Genomic DNA, 15,816 nt, shown 5'->3' on the forward strand with positions numbered 1-15,816 from the left:
AAATGATATGTTTTTTGTATTGTGGGCTAATTCCGTGACTGCCGTCTATTATTTTGAATGGTGTGTAAAAGGAACGTTAATAAATAAATGGATGGCTGCCACGATTAAATTAATCGCAAAAAGTGGCCATTCATTTGTTCTCCGTGCATTTGTCGATGTGCACGATACGAGATATTTATGTTGGCACTCCTGGAAGTGTCATGTTTGCAGCATCGGATCTATATGCTGTTAAGATCAATCCATAATCACGTACAATAAATTAGCTTTCAAGGATGTATACCGTCGTCATGATTAACACAGGCTAACAATTGGGGTAAACTCTGTCTGGCGTTAATGCCAATTTTCTCGACAAAATGTGTTTCCAAACCAGTTTTTCACGACATTTGAAGTATCGACATAGAGTTTATGCACTAGAGTTAAACGGATTATATTATGTCGACACTTGTGAAATTTTAGCGATAATTTGCTTTTCCATCAGCTTTATTTTGATGCGCAAAAATTTTTTTCCGCAAAAAATCATTGGATGGAAATGTAGTTACTGATAGTTTCTCTAAAGAAAACTGCTTTAAAACCTTCCTTTTTCCTGCCGAATGCCAGTATGAATTTCCATATTGGTCCTAGCTGGTTTATGCTGGATATTGCTGGTTTGGTGCTGGTCTGGCTGGTGGACCAGCATTCCTATGCAGTGTTGGGGAGTAACTAACTAAAAGTAGCAATGCTAGTACCTTAATTACATTTTTCATTAGCGAGCTAACAACTTTCCAACAAGTAGTACTAGCAGCACAAACTGTTACATTTGTCACATTGTGTTGGGATTGCAGCAGTGGAGCTGAGGGAGTAAATAAAACGTTCATCCAGAGTTGGGCTGTAACAGAATACATGCAACAGCATTGCTTATTCAGAATACAAAAATTAGTAACTGTATTCAGCCCACGTTACATTTTCAAGCGCTTCTATTCAGAATACAGTTACTTTATAACATTTTGTTAGAATACTTTTAGAATACTTCTCTCATAATGAACACAAAAAAGTAAAAAAAAAAAAAAAAAATCTTGTCAATTAAGTGAGAAACTTGATTGTTTTTCTGAACAGCACAGATGCTTGGCACACTTCTCCTCTCGCTCTCTCTTCCCCAGAGCAGCTTCAGTGCATGAGCAGTATTGCCAGGGGTTTCAAGCCAAATAGGGCTAATTTGTAAGTACAATCATGGGTTAAAATCATAGCATAACAGGTTGTGGTTTTTGGGACACTTTAATAATGGACCACATTCAACAAAAGGTTTGATGGTAGACACTAGATAACGAAAATACGTCTTAGTCATGTATAATGATTCAGGGATTGAATATCTAGCAACTGCACTGGAATGTTGTTGTCTTAATTAGCGCACTGTCAGCTGTGCACCAGAATCAATACAGCCACATTTTTACACAAATATCATTTGAACGCATGAAACATTTGTGACGAGGAGGAGGGCATGGCCAGGCCATGAGGGTGCAGGGCCAGCACTGAATCAGTGAGAGAGCGAGATAAAGGGGGCCGGAGACACCAGTTCAAGAGAGGAGATGCACGCGGCCATGCTGCATGTGTGTTTGCTTGTTTATGTTTGCTTTATGTTGAGTTTTACATTAAAAGTTACGTTGACTGTTCAGCCGCTTCCCACCTCCTCCTTGCCCATCTTTATCTGTTACAACATTTGTAACAGGTCAACAGTTAGGCGAAAGCAAAGGACCACCTCGAACTTAAACGGCTGAAGAGCCAGGTACCAACAGGATGGAGCCACGTGGTCTGAACAGAGGGTGAAAGCCTGTCACAGGAGGTAGTACCGAAGGGTGAGGACTGCCCACTTGATGGCCAAACATTCCTTCTCCATGGTGCTGTACCTCGCCTCTCTCGGCAAAAGCTTCCGGCTGATGTACACCACCTTGTGCTTCTTCCCCTTGACCACCTGGGACAACCCGGCTCCCAACCCCCTGTCCGACACATCGGTCTGTAAAACAAAATGGAGAGCAAAATCTGGAGTATGTGAAGCTTTCACCTGCATAAAAGCCTGTTGGCATGGCTCCAACCACTGGACCGGGTCTGAGACTCCATTTTTAGTGAGATCAGTCAGCAGGGTGGTGACGTCTGAATAATTAGGCACAAACCTTGTATAATAGCCAGTCAGCCCCAGGAACTGCCTCACCTCCATTTTGGTCTTGGGTCTCGGGCAGGCCGCAATCGCTGCAGTCTTATCAATTTGGAGATGCACCATGATCCAAGTGGAACCCCAGATACTGTACCTCCACCCATCCAACCGCGCACTTCTTGGGATTTGCTGTGAGTCCTGCCTGTCTCAGCGACCTCAGAACTGCCCTCAGATGCTGCATATACCGCTGCCAATTTTACTGTATATAATGATGTCATCCAGATAGGCAGCGGCATATGCAGAGTGCGGTCTGAGGACTCGGTCCACAAGGTGCTGAAATGTAGCCGGGGCCCCAAACAAACCAAACGCAAGGGTCACAAATTGTCAAATGTGTGGAGAAGACTGCTTTCTCACAGGACATTGGTGTTAAGGGGATCTGCCAGTATCCCTTTGTCAAATCCAGTGTCGAATAAAAACGAGCCATGCCCAACCAATCGTGCAGTTCATCAATAGGAGGCATTGGATACGCATCAAATTTAGACACCACATTGACCTTTCTATAATCTACACAGGACTGAGCCGTCAGTTTTTGGAACCAGCACCACCGGGCTGGCCCAGTCACTGTGGGATTCTTCTATTACCCCCATATTGAGCATGACCTTTAATTCTTCCCAAACCACCTTTTTTTGTGCTCGGGTAAGCGGTAGGGATGACAGCATACCACTACCCCTGGGGTTGTTTTGATATGATGTTTAATGAGGTTTGTATGACCAGGAAGGGGTGAAAATTCATTGGGGAATTCTCTTTGCAACCGGGCCACATCCATGACTTGCGACAGTGAAAGGTGGTCTCCATAAGTGACCGGGGTGCCTCGATTAGCTTTTAAGTTCACCTCCGGCTCGAGCTCCTCCCTCTCCGGAACCACCTTTGCCAAGGACACAGGGACCGCCTCCCTCCATGGTTTTAAGAGACTGAGGTGGTAAATTTGCTGTGCTCCACCCCTATCCATTCGTTTAACCTCATAATCGACTTCCCTGACTCGCTGTGTGACCTCAAAGGGCCCTTGCCACTTTGCAAGTAATTTAGAGCTTGATGTGGGCAGTAATACAAGGACTTTATCTCCCTGTGTAAATTATTGTAGCCGAGCTCCTGTTATACAGCCGGGACTAACGTCCTTGAGCCTGTAGAAAATTCTCCTGTGATAGCTGAGTGCCGTCTACTCTAATGGCCCGATGAGGTCCATAACAATTCTTTCAAAGGGGACCTCGATCAGAGGAAGCGGGCACAAAGGCGCTCTTGGGGTGGTTGGCGGATTCACCTGCTGATATTCACAGCATGCTGCACACCATCTGCGAACATCCCCGTGAATGCCCAGCCAATAGAAACGAGCCATTAGACGGTTCAGTGTCTTTTCCTGCCCTAAGTGACCCGCCATCGGATTATGATGAGCCGTCTGGAATAGCATTTCCTGACGGCTCTTCGGTATCAACAACTGGGTTGTATCTTCTTTTGTTTGAGCTTCCTGCGTCACTCGATACGAATGGTCATTTATAATAGAAAAGAATGGATATGCGAGTGCAATGTCTGGCTGAAGACGTTGACCATCAATTACTTTCACTTGGTTGTCTCACGTCTGCTCCAGAGGGAAATCTCCTCCAGGGAATCCTTTAAGGGCTGGGGAAGCCGAGCCTTCCATCTCTTATATATCATCCTGCCATGGAGCTGAAGTAGACGGCCATGGCTCCACCTCTCAGCCAGTGCATCACAAACCACACACCGAGATGCTTTGTTACATGACCCATCCACACAAATTTCCCTCAATATACAGGTGCATCTCAATAAATTAGAATGTCATGGAAAAGTTCATTTATTTCAGTAATTCAACTCAAATTGTGAAACTCATGTATTAAATAAATTCAATGCACACAGACTGAAGTAGTTTAAGTCTTTGGTTCTTTTAATTGTGATGATTTTGGCTCACATTTAACAAAAACCCACCAATTCACTATCTCAACAAATTAGAATATGGTGACATGCCAATCAGCTAATCAACTCAAAACACCTGCAAAAGTTTCCTGAGCCTTCAAAATGGTCTCTCAGTTTGGTTCATTAGGCTACACAATCATGGGGAAGACTGCTGATCTGACAGTTGTCCAGAAGACAATCATTGACACCCTTCACAAGGAGGGTAAGCCACAAACATTCATTGCCAAAGAAGCTGGCTGTTCACAGAGTGCTGTATCCAAGCATGTTAACAGAAAGTTGAGTGGAAGGAAAAAGTGTGGAAGAAAAAGATGCACAACCAACCGAGAGAACCGCAGCCTTATGAGGATTGTCAAGCAAAATCGATTCAAGAATTTGGGTGAACTTCACAAGGAATGGACTGAGGCTGGGGTCAAGGCATCAAGAGCCACCACACACAGACGTGTCAAGGAATTTGGCTACAGTTGTCGTATTCCTCTTGTTAAGCCACTCCTGAACCACAGACAATGTCAGAGGCGTCTTACCTGGGCTAAGGAGAAGAAGAACTGGACTGTTGCCCAGTGGTCCAAAGTCCTCTTTTCAGATGAGAGCAAGTTTTGTATTTCATTTGGAAACCAAGGTCCTAGAGTCTGGAGGAAGGGTGGAGAAGCTCATAGCCCAAGTTGCTTGAAGTCCAGTGTTAAGTTTCCACAGTCTGTGATGATTTGGGGTGCAATGTCATCTGCTGGTGTTGGTCCATTGTGTTTTTTGAAAACCAAAGTCACTGCACCCGTTTACCAAGAAATTTTGGAGCACTTCATGCTTCCTTCTGCTGACCAGCTTTTTAAAGATGCTGATTTCATTTTCCAGCAGGATTTGGCACCTGCCCACACTGCCAAAAGCACCAAAAGTTGGTTAAATGACCATAGTGTTGGTGTGCTTGACTGGCCAGCAAACTCACCAGACCTGAACCCCATAGAGAATCTATGGGGTATTGTCAAGAGGAAAATGAGAAACAAGAGACCAAAAATGCAGATGAGCTGAAGGCCACTGTCAAAGAAACCTGGGCTTCCATACCACCTCAGCAGTGCCACAAACTGATCACCTCCATGCCACGCCGAATTGAGGCAGTAATTAAAGCAAAAAGGAGCCCCTACCAAGTATTGAGTACATATACAGTAAATGAACATACTTTCCAGAAGGCCAACAATTCACTAAAAATGTTTTTTTTATTGGTCTTATGATGTATTCTAATTTGTTGTTTGGTGGGTTTTTGTTAAATGTGAGCCAAAATCATCACAATTAAAAGAACCAAAGACTTAAACTACTTCAGTCTGTGTGCACTGAATTTATTTAATACACGAGTTTCACAATTTGAGTTGAATTACTGAAATAAATGAACTTTTCCATGACATTCTAATTTATTGAGATGCACCTGTAGTGGTAAATGCCGGCCAATTCATACCCAAGATTAGCAGATGGGTGAGGCGGGGACTAACTGCCACCTCGACACTATGCTTTTGTCCCCGGAATTGAATAGTCATCGTCACTACCGGATAACTGTGGATATCACCATGCACACACCTCACCTTCACCCTGTGACTAGCACCCAAAGCCTCATCTTGAAACAGCATTGATGGATGGTGGTTTGGTTGCATCCTGAATCTACCCAGGCCTGGTATATACCCCTCTTAATACTCACAGGTATGCGGTATGTCCCTGCTCAATCGGGGGCAGCCTGTGGAGCGTCAGGGACCTGGACCAATGCCCCTATCTCCATCACCGGGCATTGGTCCTGGAAATGCCTGGGCTGCCCCAGCTCCAGCAAACCGTCCCAGTCTTTGGCAGTGGGTTCACCAACCTGGGAGTGAGAGCGGTGAGGGAGAGGGGAAACCGGCAGGTAGGCCAGTCCCCGAAGCCGAGGAGCTGGTTTGGGAGGGGGCATCCCCCGTTACGGGGAGGAGGAACAGGGCGGAAAGAAGGGGAAGGAGGGAAGACAGGAGAGAGAAGGATCTCGGGGCTCGCAGGCTCCCAAATATGCCGCCATGTGGTCCTCTGCCAGCTGGATGGCTGTTTGGAGCGATGCCGGGCGGTTGCACTGGACGTACTCCACTGTCCCTATTGGAAGCCGAGCAATAAACTGCTCCAGTACCACCAGGTTGATCACAGCCCCGATGTCCCGTTGCTCAGCCAGCAACCACCTACGGCAGGTGTCCTGGAGCTGCTGGGCCCAGGCAAACGGGCGGTCGTCCTCGCCAATGGTCAGCAAGCATTGGCACTCTTGCTCGGATGTCTGGCTGACCCATTGCAGGATGGCTCTTTTTAAGTCCGTGAAAACCAGGAGGCTCTCGGTGGGTAACTGTTGCGCCGTGAGTTGGGCTTCCCTGGACAGATGTATTAGATGTATTAGGTATTAGATGTACCACCCATTGGGTTCTCGGCCATCCGCAGGCCCCCACTGTCTGCTCAAAGAGCTACAGGAAGGCCTCTGGATCATCATGGAGGCCAATCTTGGCGAGCGGAAGATGGGGCGGAATGGTTACGGTGTCCGGGGTTGCAGCGGCAGCCCCCTCCTGGGGCAGCAAACTCCGGAGCACCTGGTGATCCACTGCTTGGGCCCGGAGGAGCACGATGAACCGCTGCTCCTGTTCTGTGCGCAGCTCGAGCAGGGCCTGATGCTGTGACTGGTGGATGCTGGCGAGGGTCTTGAATACGCCCTCCAGAGGTGAGGCATCCATGGCAGCATTCTTCCTCCTAGATCCTGGGTTTCATCACCAGTGTAACAGGTTCACAGTTAGGTGAAAGGAGGAAGCGGGAGACGGCGAATCCAACTCAAAAGGTATGTATATTTTAGAACTCAAAATCACGCTTTTCAGCGGCAACAGTTCAACTCAAAATCATGCTTTGCAGCAGCAATGATTCAGCACAGTCTCTGGGTGTGTGTGGGTAGCTCTCTCTCTCTCTCTGGCATCTGGCTTGCCCTTAAATCCGTCTCCAACTCTCACTGCAATGACAAACAGCTGTTAGAGACAATCATTGACAGGTGATGATCCTTACCGTTTTCATCTCCTGATCTCACTCTCCATTTACAAGCTGGTGCTCGACCACACCCCCACCACCACAACATTGTTTACTGCAGTTGTAATTGCTGTGTAAATACATTTATTTCACATCTCATACCAAGTGATTCACAAAGAAATCTAAAATTGACAATTAAAATCAAAGGAGTAAAAGAATTAAAAGCACCCAAAGAATAAAAGTATCAGTAATAAAAGAAGTAGAAAATGCAAAGAATAAATAGGTCTAAATATGGAAACGAGCCTAGCTAAAATCATTCATATACTACATTATTGCCACAGGACTACATTATGTTGCATGTTTAATTTCTGCAAGTGGCATTCAGTTATCATATCAAAAATATGGTTAATTTGCATTTCATATCCAATTTTGTGTCATGTATTGTTTTAATCTTTGTCAGTCTAATCAAATAATGGGTCAAGAAGAAGATTAAAATACAAAAAATAGTTAAAAACATTAAAAATGCCATTCTGACCATTCACAAACAGCCCTGCTTGGTAGCTACGATGTTACAGCTAGGGCTTTTGGGTCTGGGAGGTACAGGCTGCATTATTCTTGTTGAACAGTGAACGAGATATTGGAGTTGACCGCAAACTTACTTCTGTTTGCCTTCTGCATTCCATAAAGAAAAACATCAGCATCCAACTCTACATCTAATTGAAAGAAATCAAGGTAATGCTAAATTCATGAAATTTGCTGACAAATAGCTTACTAGCTCTTTAGACTCACTTAGATGTTAATAGTGGAGATGTAGTGGTTCAGATAAGATAATAAATGACATATTCCAATTGTGCCTTGCCTTTATAAATATGCATTCTAAAAGTATTCTTGTATTCTGAATATGTTACTTTTTTATGTGATGTATTCGGAATACATTACTGAATACATTTATGAGAGAATATGGTATTCAATCCAGAATACTTTCTTTAAGTATTCTACCCAACCCTGTGTTCACCTAAACTGTCCTTTCTCTCATACTGTATGTATTGCTGGGAAATCCAAATCATTTATATAAATCAATTCTTTTGGACACTTCATTTAAATGAATTGGTTATAATAAAAGATTTACTTGTATTTAGCATTGGGAACTCAACTTCATTTTATTAAATCATTCGTTTGGATGCTTAAAGGGACTTTGCTTTCTGTTTTGAAGTGTTTCAGTTTTTGATCACTATAAACTGTATTACCACTCAGTATTATACTGTAAAATATTATTTATTTTTTTATTAGTTGAAATTAATTATTAATTTATGTTAAATTTAAAATTTGCAGCCTAATTTGTTTAATCATTTGATTAAATGTATATATCAGATTATTAAATTTTGCAATCAGAACTGGAAATAATAAAAAAATAGCTTCAATGAAGTTAGCTGTAGTTGTAATGTAGCTAACTACTTTTTTGTAGTGTGCAGTTTGACTGTTGTTTACATTAAAGCTGAAGTGTGTTACATTTTCGGTGTTAAAATACTCTTTTCCCAACTTAATATGCAGAGACAACTATAAGTAAGCCTTTCGTTAGTTAATTGTCGTATACTTTAAACAATGTGTCTCTACTCTGTCGCTATAAAAAAATCCTCTGCTTGTCTTGAGCGGATTGACCAGCCTGACACAATGACATAGACTCGACCAGTGAAGTGAGTTTGGGGCGGGACTAACTGTTCATTTGATCAACGACAGATGGGGGGCGTATTTGGAAGGCTGTTTGAAAACAACATTTATTTTTGCAATTCCGTTTGGTGGCACTAGTAGTGCAGAAAATACACTCTTTAGCCTTAAGTTATGAGTAGCTTGTAGCTTGGGAAGCTACAGTTTAAAACTAGTGAACACAGTTGCAATGTTGTTCACTAGCCAAAAATTCTATGCTTGCTGGTTATGCCTGGTAGGGACACCAGCACACTAGCATCTCATGCTGGGGACCAGTATCCAGCATCCAAAATACAACATATGCTGGTGACCAGCTATGCCAGTCTTTTAAAAAGGTTTCTAACGACCCCCCCCCCCCCTCCCGTTTGAAAACAGTGATTATTTTTGCAATTCTGTTTGTCGTTGCCAGTCGTACTGATATTAGACACTGTGGCTTTACACATTCAGTGTAATGTGTTCACCAGTAGAAACAGACAAACAGTGCATTGTCATTCCCTATCTTAACCTAAATATATTAATAATATAGCAGCTCATGATATAATCGTACACCATAAATACAACAATGCACATGGGAAGAGTTTTAATAATGTACATTTACACAAGCAAAACCACTTTCACTGTGCTTCACCTTCATGCTGACGGCTATCAGCACAATCATTAAAACTCCCTATCAGTGCCTCAAGAAGGGATTGCAACAAAGTGTAAAGAGATGAAGATGAGGAGTGATGGGGGAGGTAAAGATAAAGAGAAGAAGCCTACTCACAGCTTTCTAGCTGCATGGTACAGGTCTGAATATCCATTGGGAAATTCTTCAAGTCCATGGGACAGGACAGGATGAGTGTTAGCCTGAGATGAAGCATTAAAAAAGAGAAGAGCAGAAAGTGGGGAGTAGTAAGAAAAAAGGCAGGGCAGAAAAAGGTGTTAAATAAATAAAGAAAAAGAGTTTCCTAGAAAGACAGGCAGAGACATAGATGCTAAGAATATTAAGGGCAGTGCACTGAGCAGAAATCTAATTTCAGAACACACCATTATTTCAAAAGCTCAACATACTGGCTCTGTGCCAGTTTCGTTCTGTATAGCTGTGCACCTTGTCTCTTTGGTTTGTGATTATAGAGTGAATAGTTTTTTTCTTTTCATCCCCAAAAGAAGTGGTGAATTGCTGAATGTTTTGGTCACATAACTTCTTGGTAATAGCAAATCAACTGCCAGACAGTTCTTATTCATCGTGCTGTTGACACATTAAGGTTTCAGCCATGGGGAAGAGCCGTCAGTATTAGAGAGTTTGGACAAAGGAAGCAGTGTAATTACCTGCTGTAATGCAATGCCTCCACGCAAGACAAGAGCCACCAGCGTTGTTTTGAAGAGCCAATTTCTTTTGTACTGTGTTAATCCTAAATTCAACCCCCCCAAAAAACGCACTTACAAGCACTGATGGATAGACCTTTTAGGCTTGCCAATAATTGTGGGCACCATGGAAATTTTCCATGGTGCCCACAGAGACACCCAGGCATGATTGTTTGCAGTTAAATCCATCCTAGTATCAACTTAATAACAAAAGCTTACACCAAGTTCTGGTTTGTGCGTGTGTGTGTGTATGTGTGTCTATACATTTTTTGTAACTGATTTGATGGATATAGTGGTTGAAAAACAAAGTTCAACAGCAATTAATTTAAAATTTGGTACGATAGCACTAGTATTGTTTTCTCTTTTGGATCAGTCCCTTCTGCATGTATTATCTCATGGGTGAGTCACTTACAATAATAGTGCTAAATGCATAAATGTAAATGACGGGAGACAAGAGTTATCTGTCATTAGTTTTTGTAACTGTAGAACTGAAACAAGTCTTCGTGAAATTCAAATAAGTACATTTAAATAGCACTCATCTTTAACATTGTTTATTTGATTAATAATTGCTCAAAATCCATTGTGATAATAGTTGATAGTGCTATCTATTTTGGCTTAACTCATTAGATATAAGGAGATATAGATATATTTAGCCCCCCAAAAAACCCAAAAGCTCATGAGCTCAGGAACTAAGGGTCGGTTCACACCAAGTGTGTTTTTGCATCCACCTGCACTGTTTTTTAATTGTTTTTCTATGTAAACATGAGCCAGACAGACATCTTTGACCTTTTCTTTAGTGTCTCACACAGGAGCACCAGGTTTTTGGATGCCGTTTCAAGTTAAAAGAACTCAAACTTTTAAAAGCACGCCTTGAGATACATGCATTTTTTTCCATTCTTTGGGCTGCGTTACTTTTTTTAAGAACAAGAACGCTTTTGCCTAAACACCTATGACTAAGTCTGCAAAACCTTCTTTTCAAAGCCTAGTAGTGTCTGTGACATTTCACCTTGAACTGGCAAAACCTGGCATATAGGTGACTGACATTTAAGAATTAAAAGAACAAATTAATACATCAAAAACAAATATTTTGCAAGGATCTTTTCATGATCCAAGCAGGTATCTAAGCGGTAAAACCAGCATAGTCAAAATTATGACTACGTTCCCTCAAATCAGTGAAAGACGTTTCTGTTTACCTAATGCTGTATAAAACATTCCCATCCTGAAAGATCCTCAGTAGCTTGTTGTCTGTTGTGACTTCATGGAAGTTTGCACCTTTCTCATTAGCAAAGAACAGATCAGGTTTCCATATAGAGTCCAGCATAGAAGGGTCCAGGTCTAGTGATGCATCGGGATATTCACTATAGGCCAATCGAGGATCATTCCACTGCTGCCGTAGAAACACGTTAAGTCTGTAATCCTGTAGAGGGAAAAAATAAATATGTTAGGTCTTTAAGTTTAATAGTTCAATTTCTTTAAAGGTGCATGCAGTAACTTTTGTCTTTGTGTCATATTAGACTTACACTGACACCTAGCGGCTTGGATTCAGCATCATTTAAAATCAATAGTTTTCAGTTTCAGATGCCATTGTAGAAATGTATTATTCACAGTCAGACATGATTACTTTAATCAATGAGTGAAAGTGTCAAATAACAGGACGGTTACTGAGATTAAGCGAGTAGTATTTGGCTGGTCATGTGATTTTAACATGGCAGCCCCCATGCATGGACCATCTTCATATATAATAAAACAGCTTTTATAAGGTTACTGATATTACTGGAGTCTTCATTTTAATGAAGTCATGATTTCCTACATACAGTATATTGCAAAATTACAATTAATGTCTTCAGGAGTTACATTTTTGTTAAACCTTTAATGTGGCCTTTTTGCTTTTGTTATTTTTTTAATTGCAAACCTCACCAACTGAAGTTTTATCAAATATGCTCCTTATTTTAATAACCTTTTCCCCCCTGACAGTAATTTCTGTTGGAAGTCCTCCATTTCCAATGACCCTAACCTCTGGTTAACAGACTAACAGGCCGTTAACAATGGTATTCTGTAACGGTCAACTGACACATTCTGCTGACAGAGACACTTAGCCCCAAGCACAGGCTTTATAGGATGGCTACATAGGCATTTAAGTTTTGCTTGGAGATCATGTTCGTTCTCTCAATTTTTCATATTAATTGCAAAGTGGACAGTTCATTATCAGCACATCAGCTGACCCACTGGACTCTAAACTTCTAAGTGATGTGCTCTTGGAGATGGGGAGAAATCAGGCAAGCGATTAAAACTTGGTCAGCCTGCTGCCTCAAGGAATCGAGGGAAAGAAATGGAATTCTCTTTGCACTGAAGGTCAAGGTCTGTGTTTGAAAGACAACCATATGATCGGTATCTCTGAATATTTGATTTCAAACAAAAACACAACCAGAGGATTTAGTGTTACATACCATTGTTGTTTCAGTAATGGACCCAAAACTGTTGATGAAAATGTTACAGGTGACATTTACTGGTGGCCCTGTTGAAACAGAAGAGAGAGAAAGTCCTAATTTTTATACTCAGACAGGTTCACCAGAGTTTGGAGAGTGCATGGAAAATGGATAACCCTTGTAATAATAACAGAGAACCTTCAAAAGAGCAATTACAGTCTTATATACTTATTTAAGCATCTCTGATTCACCTTTGCCATTTCATTTCTCAACGGACTTGTCTGGGATTGGTTAGAATACTGCCACACAAATATGTTGTAAATAGAAACATTTGACACAACAGGAGTAAACTGAAATGGAATGCTGTAATCCTCAGTTTTAATGTAATCATAATCTCGATAAGTTTTTCGATTGATTGTGCAGCCCTATACACAGTTTAAGGAAACTTGAAGCTGAAGTGTGTAATTTCTACCCACTAGCATCCCCAAAAGTAATTACAAAATTAATCACTGTTGTTAAACAGATTTCAGAAAACTCCCTCGTCTGCCTGTGGTTGTAAAAACGAACAGTCCCGCCCCAAACTCACACCACTGGTTGAGCCAGTGTTGCTATGTTAGGATAGTTGAGATGCTTCAACAAACTGAGTGATGTTTTAATAGCACCGCAGTGCCACACTTTTAATCTTTTAAGTAAAATCAGCCTACTAATGGCTTACAGCCTTTGCGCCTACAGTAAACAGCAATTTTGCATAGCACGCACTGGCGCTACTCCTGTCAGCAATAGAAATCAATAGCTTAGAACGGTTGTTTTGATGTGTCCAGTGTAGACAGCCTCACATCCTGTCTACACCAGATGCGAGCTGCAAATCAGAATGACAAAAGCAAAACTCTCCCATTATAATCAATGACACTGTCTACATTGAATGCGTTAAGTCTTGTCCGACAGTAAACAGCAATTTTGCAGCAATTTTTGTGGTGTCAAGCCATTGCGATGCGACATTGCTGTAGACAGGGTGTTACTTATAATTGTCTCTGCATATTAAGCTGGGAAATGGGAAAGAAGTTTAACATAGGAAAAATGACACACATCAGTTCCCGATCTGTCACTCACTTGATGTTGTGTCGATGTAGTGACACTAGGGGTAACTCTTGGGAGCCCCAAACACCTCTGCTTTTTGAAAAAGGCCAATGGGAATTGGCGAGTGGAATTTGCATGCCACTTCCCTGGACATACGGGTATAAAAGGAGCTGGCTCACAACCACTCATTCAGATTTTCCCTTTGAAGCCGAGCGGTTGTGTTGTACAAGGCACACGGTGGTCTGCCCGTCTCGCACCGCCAGTCCACGTAACACAGTTCAGCTAGTTGTGCCGTTTTGTATAGGGACCCCTAGTGTCACTACATCGACACAACGTCGAGTGAGTGACAGATAGGTAACGTCCTGGTTACTTTTGTAACCTCCATTTCCTGATGGAGGGAACGAGACGTTGTGTCCCTCTTGCCACATCACTGAACTACCTGCTGAAATGGCCGGGAGCTTGTCGCGGCTCCTCAGCACAAAACCTGAATGAGTGGTTGCATACCAGCTCCTTTTATACCCGTATGTCCTGGGGAGTGGCATGCAAATTCCACTCGCCAATTCCCATTGGCCTTTTTTCAAAAAGCAGAGGTGTTTTGGCCTCCCAAGAGTGACCCCTAGTGTCACTACACCGACACATTGTCTCGTTCCCTCCATCAGGGAACGGAGGTTACGAAAGTAACCAGGACGTTTTAAGTTCACATAAACCACAACTGTGAACCTGCCACCAGTAGCAAAACAAGTTATATCCCATACATCCCAACAAAAGCTGGTTTGTTTACATTGTGTCACACCTTTGAAGTTAGGTCTGATGCGAGCATCATAGCCGGAGGTTCTTCCCATCAACTTGTCCAGAAAGTCAGATGGGGACATAGGCTTTTGGGCTGGCCTACTAGAAGACTTTATCTCCTCTTTACAGGAGCCAAGTCTGCCAGATATAGAAAAAGTGAATGGGGAGGTGAAAAGAGATGGGGCAGAAAAGAAGTGAAAACACAGGAAGAGAAATGTGAGAATAAAGGCGATAGACACAGTCACTGATAACGACAGAGAAAAGTGCCATGAACAATTTGGACTCTTTTTATAATGAGTGCTTCAAATACTCTCTTCACAACTGAAGTACAAAACAGAAACACAATGTGTCAAACATACATCCTTCATATTGAGTTTTCACAGAATCCTTTCAAAGTAATCATGGAAAAGAAAAACGAAGCCCCTAAACCTCTAGGCAGAAGGAGGCATTGTGTCTGACAGTTTGATGGCTCAATTGAAATGCAGTGAATGTCACAGTTAAAGGGAGACTGCTTTGATTCCAGTTCCACCGGGGCCAGGCCAGAGCAAATGTTCCCAGAGCCTGGAGCCCAGGATTCGGCTGGATCTTTTTCTCTCGTGCTACTTCAAAAGAACTGGTTTCTCCCAGTGCTTTTGATGCAATTGTTAGCATATCAGTCATGACCCCAGTGTCTAAATTACAGAGTGCCATCACACTCGCTGCAACCAGATTCTTACTCTTTGTGTATACAGACCAGTGGCTGCTGGTGCTTTTCAAAAGTGGGAAAGCACAGACTTGTTTTTGGCGTCTGCAATGTTGCTCCCAAATGCTGCTTAAACTTGTAAAATTTCTTTATGAAAAATAATTAACTTAGCTCAGTTCTTTTTATGCAGCAAAACTAGCAAAATATTCAACAGCAGTGCTTTTACATTTCAAATGCTGTTGATCACCTACATCAATGTTTCAATTATTGTCCATTTGTTGTGAAGTCCAACTGTTTGAGAGCTCGATCAATCATCATACAGAGACGCCAGGCCTCTAGTCGGGACAAAAATACATTGATTGAAAGCCCATTGTCAAATAAGCAATCAGATCTAATGCAAAAATCACTCACAAAGCTCCCATAGACTCCCAGAGAAGCATGGCATCCAGGCAGGACCCAAAATGACGTGTTTAGAGCCTCTTATCCAATGAATGTCAATCTTTACTCCCCTGAAATCTAATGGTAACAGCATTTTGCCATAGACTCCCACTGACTTCAGTAACGCTATAAGGGACATGTGTCCACTGACTTCTATGGACATATTCATGTAGAAAAAAGCTGATTGCATTACTTTTACAGCACAATAGTGACGTGATATTTCACACTTTTATTTGCTAAAATACTGAAAT

General features: G+C 42.1%; 1 protein-coding gene across 2 annotated transcripts in view; it reads right to left on the reverse strand.

Annotated features, from left to right (window-relative positions):
• LOC127412977 (glycine receptor subunit alpha-4-like) overlaps positions 1-15,816 on the reverse strand; it is a 66,191-nt gene that overhangs the window by 19,068 nt on the left and 31,307 nt on the right. For both annotated transcript variants that reach the window (XM_051649738.1, XM_051649737.1), the window contains exons 2-5: positions 14,450-14,583; positions 12,601-12,668; positions 11,347-11,570; positions 9,573-9,655 (exon numbers count right to left, since the gene is read on the reverse strand). In XM_051649738.1, coding sequence (XP_051505698.1) covers positions 9,573-9,655; positions 11,347-11,570; positions 12,601-12,668; positions 14,450-14,583 — 509 coding nt within the window. The remainder of the gene's footprint in view (positions 1-9,572; positions 9,656-11,346; positions 11,571-12,600; positions 12,669-14,449; positions 14,584-15,816) is intronic.

Source organism: Myxocyprinus asiaticus, chromosome 22, assembly GCF_019703515.2.
Source record: "Myxocyprinus asiaticus isolate MX2 ecotype Aquarium Trade chromosome 22, UBuf_Myxa_2, whole genome shotgun sequence".
In the NCBI taxonomy this organism is placed as follows: Eukaryota; Metazoa; Chordata; class Actinopteri; order Cypriniformes; family Catostomidae; genus Myxocyprinus; species Myxocyprinus asiaticus.